At 37.3% G+C, this 7968-nt stretch overlaps 1 protein-coding gene across 1 annotated transcript in view; it reads left to right on the plus strand.

The window, feature by feature from the left end:
* The window catches only part of CAVIN2 (caveolae associated protein 2), a 28885-nt gene extending 21295 nt beyond the window's left edge, over positions 1–7590 (plus strand). Inside the window, exon 2 of the mRNA XM_026696883.2 lies at positions 1922–7590. Coding sequence (XP_026552668.1) covers positions 1922–2695 — 774 coding nt within the window. The 3' untranslated portion in view covers positions 2696–7590. The remainder of the gene's footprint in view (positions 1–1921) is intronic.
* The last annotated feature ends 378 nt before the right edge of the window (positions 7591–7968 follow it).

Genomic DNA, 7968 nt, shown 5'->3' on the forward strand with positions numbered 1-7968 from the left:
CACTCCCATATTCACATCTTGTCAGGAATATCCATGACCGCCCAATATATGTACAAGAGCATTCTAGGTAGTTCATGCCCTAATGTCAAGGTTCCATTACTGTTAAACCTAAATTGATTCCATTGTTTTCTGCCACGGTGGTTTGCTAGTTTATAATTTTCAAGGATCTTATAGCAACAAAGTGTTAATCACCTTTTTTTCTATCTTGAAACTATAAAGAAAAAAAAGCAAGAAACAAAGAATAAGTTAATGTACTCAGTTTTATTGTATCAAGTGTGGCAAAAATTAGAAGAGAATGCAAATGTTTGAAGGTCGAATTCATATGGTGTTTATCTTCCTTCCTCTTTAAATTATTGAGGATAGACTATTTCAGTTCTAATAATAAGTAAAGGAAAACTTTGTTTATGGCCATTGATTAGCCACATACAGAATTGCAAAATACAAAAAAAGCACCATCAGTATTAAAAGTAAAACAATAGTAATAATTGACAAGTGGGTGAAAAGAGAGAAATAGCATTGGCCTACCCCTATGATTTTTTCCCAACCCATGGGCCACAAATTGGTACCAGTCGGCAGCCTATTAGGAACTGGGCCCTGCAAGTGAGTGAAGCTTTATCTGAGCCTACACAGGATCTAGGCAGCATAAGAAACCATTCCCCCCCATGCAGCCATCGCTAGTCTGAAGAAAAATTGTTTCCCCAAAACCGGTCCTGATACAAAAAAGGTTGGGACTGCTCTCCTAGAGATCTACACATATTCAAAAATGATGTTGGTATTCTTTTTGGTCGTTGTTCAACAGAGACATGTGGATGATGGATGGGTATATAGAAGATGGTACCTTCCACATATGTATAGAACGTATTATTCAGGGGGGCAATTTCAATCCTTGATGGCTGTCACCATCAATACCACATGTTGATGCAGCCCATTGCTAGATAGAAAGTTGTAGTCCAGTATAATTAAGGAGTCAGAATTGGAGAAAGTTCCATGCATAATATTGATGTTCTGATAGGTCAATGTTTTGTCTTTGTAAAAATCATATATATAACTTCTTATAATTAGTTTCGAGGTCTAAGTTCTGTTTGCAATCTTTTTGCAATGATGCTGGCATGGGAAGGGAAAACCCGTTAATCTGAAAAAGTACATAAGGAAATTCACTTGCCAGAAGCCCACATATCTCAAAGTAAAGGGTATACTTCTCAGGTCAAAAAATGCACTTATTTTAGCAAGTTCAAAGTTCTGACACTCGATTTGACAAGTCAGTGCTACATCTGTTGCAGAAGCAAAAATAAAGAGCAATTTGTACCATCCTGAATTATTTCTTTGGGGAGTAATGCCGTGATAGAAAAGTAATCCTGAATCCATATCAGAAGAGTAAGTTGGATCCAGTACTGAGAGAATAAATTGTGGCCAGGGAAAACAATGTTCCCAAGTGTTTAACTCATGTCCACCAACCACATCTGTTCATTTCATATCCTGCACCAAGCAAGGAATTATGGGTAACTGTTTAACATTTATATTGATGTATTGTTGATTGAAGTTGAACCTAACAGGAGTGGATTTCTGTTCCAGAAGAGAAGGGATGATAGGGAAATTGGAAGTGATCCTGCATCCTGTTTTTAATGATGTTAAGATATTGGCACGATTACAGCTGCACTAGTCTCTAATAGCAATGTTGACTAAAATGTATTTTATTCTAATAGTAGATGACAGGTCATAAACTCATTACTTTTACGCAGTATAAAAGAACAATTCCATAGGAAGTAAGTGATTGTTACTGGTTGAATATAGTATGGCACAAAAACAACTTCCTTTACCTCATTATCCCAAAGAAAAAATATTGATGTTATTCAGGGCTGTGCCTTGTTTATCAAGTCTGTGTCTTGTGAAGCTTGAATAAACACATATCAACTCTTTACAGGAAGAAAATGAAATCCCTGCCAGCGTATTTGTGAAAGAGCCTGTTCCCAGTATTACTGATGGGAAGGAAGAGCCTGTCGATGAGAATAAAACCTTGGAAGAAACCTTGCACACTGTGGAATTATCCTCAGAGGATGAGTTGCCCCATGATGACCTTGCAGAAGACAGCATGGATGAGAAAATAGAGGAGTCCAGAGCTGAGAAAATCAAGAGATCCAGCCTTAAAAAGGTTGACAGCCTGAAGAAAGCATTTTCCCGCCAAAACATTGAAAAGAAGATGAACAAGATTAGCACCAAGATTGTCTCGCCTGAGCGGAGAGAGAAGATCAAGAAGTCTTTTACTCCTAACCATCAGAAGTCTTCTTCATCAAAAAGCTCGTCTTTCAAGGTCTCTCCCCTGACATTCAACGTGAAGAAAGTCCGTGATGGAGACACATCCATAGAAGTAGAAGATAAGCCAGGGGAAGCACCTGGCAGTAAGCATGCCGCCAGTGAAGAGGGCACCCTCACTTCAGATCCAATCTGTTCTTCTTCTCCAGCAGAAGAAGGAAAAGCCTTTGTTGATTCCTTGGAAAAAGAGTCGGGAAGTGAAGGAGAGGTGGTGATCAACAACAACATTGAGCTTGCAATTGTTGAAGAAGATGATGACTATAGAGCTTCATTAGAAATCAGACAAGAACTTTATGAGGAAAGAAACAAGCCAATCAGTGAAGAAATGGAATATTCTGAAGAATCCAATCAAGCAGCTGTCCTCCATGTAAACCAAACAGCTTAAATTGCTTGTGTCCTTTCTACATATGATATTTTTAATTATATCAGTCACCAGAATATGTCCGAATACTATAAATGTGAGGTCTAATAGTGAATCACAGTGGAATTGTTGGTTTTAAAGCATAGATTTCCTTACAAACTGTTTCGATCACTCAGTTAGAATTGATTCCCACAGTCAAAAGTAGGGCTGTTCTACAAATAACAGAAAAGCAGATGTCATGAGCAGCTTTTAACCTCTTTCCATCAGCACTTCAATCCTCATCCTACTTTCTAATGTTTCTTCTCTTTAACTAGAATGTGTTTAAAAGAAGTCTTTAAGGCCATTTGATAAAAGGCGTTTCCTACAGAGTCTTTTTTAAATTGTAGTTAAGAATATAAGCAGTGCCCTGCTAGATCAGACCCCTTGCCCCATCTAGTCCAGCAGAATATTCTCTGGCCAACCTACTACATAAGGAAGCTCATTTGTCTCCCAGCAGATTCAGGGAGGTCACACTGCCATCAATTCCTTGATTCCCAAGACCTCCGTGAATTGATCCAACCTTTTTTTTTTTTAAGCCAGCCAAGCTGGTAGCTAGCACCACATCTCATGGTACTGAATTCCAAAATGTAATCACAGATTGTGTTTAAAAAAAAGTCCTTGGGTCAGTCCTAATTCTTCCAATGTATTCAATTTGGTTCTAGTATTTTGGGAAGAGGAGAATAGCTTTTCCTTGTCCACTTTATGCCATTCATAATTTCATAATTAAAGAGTTATTGAAGATTTGCATAGATCCATGACCCTTATCACCATCTACAATCAACTCTCAGTGGAGAAGGCATGGCTATTAAATGTTGCAAGAATGATCTTATTTTGTTTCAGAATCAGATCGCATGTTTTCTTCAATCTAGATTGTGAGCCTTCATTGAAAAAGATGGTTTCCAGGATTCTGCTTGGCTCATTGTCCTGGAGAAACTGTCTCTTTTGGAGGGAACTATAAAATCCATTGCAGTATCCTCTTTGCCTGTTAACTTTTTCCTACTAACTGCTAAGTTACAATCCAATTAGAAGCTAAACCCTTTCCCATCTATGCCATAATAGTAAGACAATTCATCGTCTTTTTCCTACCCTATGGAATCCTCAAAGTTTGTAATTTCCATTCTTGATGCGCTGTGACTATCCCAGCGCAAAGTAAGAGTGAACTTCATGTGACAAGAGCTGATACTGAAAATGCAGGCGTGAATTACTGAAAAGTACAGCTTTTGACAGTATACTTATACCCATTGTGTGCAGATACACTGGAAAAGATATTTTTAGCATATACAATTGATTTGGGAAACAAATTACTGTGAGGAGGCTGTACCTCAACAAAAATATGAAAATGGGATTTTTGCTTCCTTATCGCTGTTCGGTCCCTTAATTAATTAATAACCGTTGATACAGAACAATTAGGCAGTTGAGATTTCAGCCTAATAGTGTCTGCATCAACCTATTTTGTTTTATTGACCTTGAAAATATTCCTTTATTCGCCTCAGCTCCTTGCAAGATGAGCTTTAGTTTTGTTTTGTCCTTTCAAATAAAACAAAATCAAGTTCTTGTGAAACTACAGGTAGTCCTCGAGTTACAACAGTTCATTTAGTGACTATCAAAGTTTATAATAGCGTTTAAAAAAGTGACTTATGACTGTGTTTCACACTTACGATCGTTGCAGCATCCCCATGGTCATGAGATCCAAATTCAAATGGGGGGTGGGGTCATGAGATCACTTTTTGCAAGCAAAATCAGTGGGAAAGATTCACTTAACTGTGTTACTAACTTAACAACTACAGTGAATCACTTAACAAGTGGTGAGAAAGATATAAGCAGGTCAAAACTTACTTAACAACTCTCTCACTTAGCAACAGAAATGTTGGGCTCAATAATGGTCATAGGTCGAGGACTACCTGTATGGTGCAGTCTTATAGCTTATGTTCTGAAGTCAATCCCACCAAGTCTGTTTGGACTTACTTTCAGAGGACTACATGTAGGATTACAGCTGTAGTATAGTAATGAAGTAATAGTAGTAATCAAAGGTAATATATGTTAAGATCTCTTGTAGATTTTTTTTCCCCATGTGTACCTTCCCATCATGGAACATCATTCCCCCCCCACACACACACACAATTAGAGTGATAAGATACATGTCTAGACATAAAACTATGAGATCAGTAAGATGCATATCTTGTCTTAATATCTAAATTGAAAAGAACGTGGTATGGTTAGGAAGTGTCTGTGCACCACAGAAACTGATGGGCTACAACTCTCATTATACCCAGCCAGAAAAGTCAGTGATAGGGGTTGATAGGAGAATATCTTCTATGTTCTCCCTGACTGACATAGGGCAAAATGTGTTGAAGAACGGACAAAGGCAAATAGGATCTCTTTATTTCCTTATCTAATTCCAACATAATGTTCAAAACGAGGAAGGGATACCATTCTTTCCTAGTCGAGCAAATTGCATGTACTATTTTGCTCATGTGCCAAGATGGACATGCTGCGTGAGCAAAGTAGTAAGGAGCATTCCTCCTTTCACACATGCATCCTATGCCCCAGGTCAGGTTGCACCCTATCTTAAGACAGCAAAGAAATTCTGACACAAAAGAATCCCCTTGTGTAGTCTCCACAATCTTGGCGTGTTGCTTCCCTTTCAGGAAAACCCAGATTTGCTTCCTGGGGCAGATATGCCATCTCTTGAAAGTCCAGACTGTTCCTGTGAGGTGCCATGTTGCTTCACAACTATTATGGAAGGCGACATAGGTGATGGATGGGGTAGCAGATCACGCAAACTTACAGTGGAATGTCTATATAGGTGCTTAGGATAACTTGCTTGCTTCTGTCCCATGCAGCCTTAAGTTGATTATTAATGTATATAGATATATAGATATAGATATACATGTTTTATGTTAGATTTATTTTGAGAGAATACATTTAAGAGAATAAAAATATTATTTGCTTAATAAAAACAATTATGTTTTAAATGGCCAAAGGGAGATATAGGGATATATATATATTGTAATCAAATAGTTCATAGAAATAGATTATCAAATAGTGATCTATGCACCAAGCTACTGTATTTAGAGTGTAGGGTGAGGGATGGCGTGGCATATTGCAAGAGGATCAAGTGAAAGTTCAAAGAATATATAATAAAATAAGAGAGGGGCTACGATAGTAAGAAACGTACTTAAGTAGCCCAAATATATTATCCAGGGAAGATATATTTTTATTCTGGGCCTACACAATATTACAGAGAAGACTGTTCTGAAAAGTGTATCCATGGATTATTTGTAAGCATATATTACAAAAGATCACAGTTTCCGTCAGCAATGTGAATCTTAACTTCCTTGTTTCTATGGGTGTTTAAGTGTGCATAGCCAACAGATGAATGCCCAAATGTAGAATATATATAGATCACCTAGGAATTATCCAACAGAATGAAATAATCCTACTGAATATTGACAGTGCCCATCAAACAATAATTTTAATAGTCCCTTTTTTATTTTTCACATTTATCAGCTGTATGAAAGATTATTAACATCAGCTGGTCATTTCTGTATGGTTTGAGTGTTCCATGTTATGTGTAGAATATTTAGTTGGATTAGACATACGAGAACAGTTATAAAAGTGTAACTAATTATTCCATTTTTAGTTGGTGATGTCAGATGATTTGATGCCATGTTGGAATTTTTGTTTGAGATTTTTTTAAAAATATTGAGTTGAGTGATAAAGGGCAATGAATGAGATTCTAAGTGGATTTCTCCTGTGTAAAACAAATATCAACTCTGCCTGTGGGTAGTTGTTTCATTTTAGGATGGTTTTGTATGTGAAAATTCCCCATTGGATGGGATGGGGACGTTGTATCCACCACCTTGGGCATCCTGCAATACATAGTAGATTTCACAGCCATGTAGAAGTTGGAATTTCTGCATATGTGAGGCATTGTGACCAAACTATTCAGAAGTGAAAGTGCATTCCTATAGCATGTAATCATTCTATTTGAATTCTTCATTCCTCTTAATCAGAAGTATAATTCAGCAATATATGTGCCTGACAATCGTATATCAATATATATACATACATACATACATACATACATACATACATACATACATACACACCCTGTTTCTCCAACAATACGGCCTCTCCCAATAGGAAGTCCCAGCATGTTTTATAGGCATGAAATGAAATTAAGCCCCTCTCCCCAAATTAAGGCCTATATTAAAACATGTGAAATGGGGGGAATGGTGGGGGGGCTTGCCGTTAGGAAGTACTTTTGTTGCACAGCCAGATATGGTGCTGCCTGCGTTGACCCCAATGCGAAGTGCCCCACCAACGCCGAGGTCAACATCCAAGCCATCGCCGCCCGCCCGCACGAAGATGCAAGGGGGGAAAATTAAGTCAGCCCCGAAAAGACGGCCTAGCCATTTTTTCGGGGCTCAAAAAAAAATAAGACCCGGCCTTATTATATGAGAAACACGGTACATACATACATACATACACAGTACATAATAATAATCCCCTTTTAATATTGATATATTTAACTTTTGCATATATTGCACTAGAAATTTGTGGGTGCCCCCCCCCCCAAATATATTTAAAGCTGCAATTTTGTTTCAAAAGTTTTTTAAGAGACTATATGTTAGTAAGCAATTCCAGATGGACTATCTCATACAGTCATTTCATATGTCTCTAGATGTTGATCAGTTTATTTCCAATGAGGATTTTTTTAACAGTTAGTTTTTTTAATAATTACAATATTATGAGAGAGTTACAATCAATAGAAATAACTGCAATATAATCACGCATTTGCCTTCATTTTATTTAATATCAATGCCTGTTACTAATTACAGTTGTGTTCAGCTAAATAAAAAGCAAACTGAGTTACATTGTATTTGTCTGAACGAAATTATTGCAAAGCAAGAAGAGAAAAACATCCAATGTAAAATTAGACATTAAACGTATTTTTGCTTTCTCTGCTGTTTTTAAAAACAACATGCAAATAACATCAGCTTTTGGTTGTCAAGACAACCCCAATTTCTTCAGGGTTTTGAGGTGTCTAGTCTGCTGCTGTTTTCCAGGTGCATATTTTTTCTGAGATGTATTATTTTTTATTTAAGCTTCCCCAGGTCTGTAGTTAGCATGTCAAAAGCACATGGATGCAAGTGACATTATCTACAGGTACTCGCTTTTTCAAAAATCTGTTGATAAGGTGTCTTGTGCAAAGCTCTTAAGCAAACTGAGCAATCAGGAAACAAAATTGTCAG

This window comes from Pseudonaja textilis, chromosome 1 (assembly GCF_049901715.1).
Source record: "Pseudonaja textilis isolate UNSWEBS1 chromosome 1, rPseTex1.2, whole genome shotgun sequence".
NCBI classification, from domain to species: domain Eukaryota; kingdom Metazoa; phylum Chordata; class Lepidosauria; order Squamata; family Elapidae; genus Pseudonaja; species Pseudonaja textilis.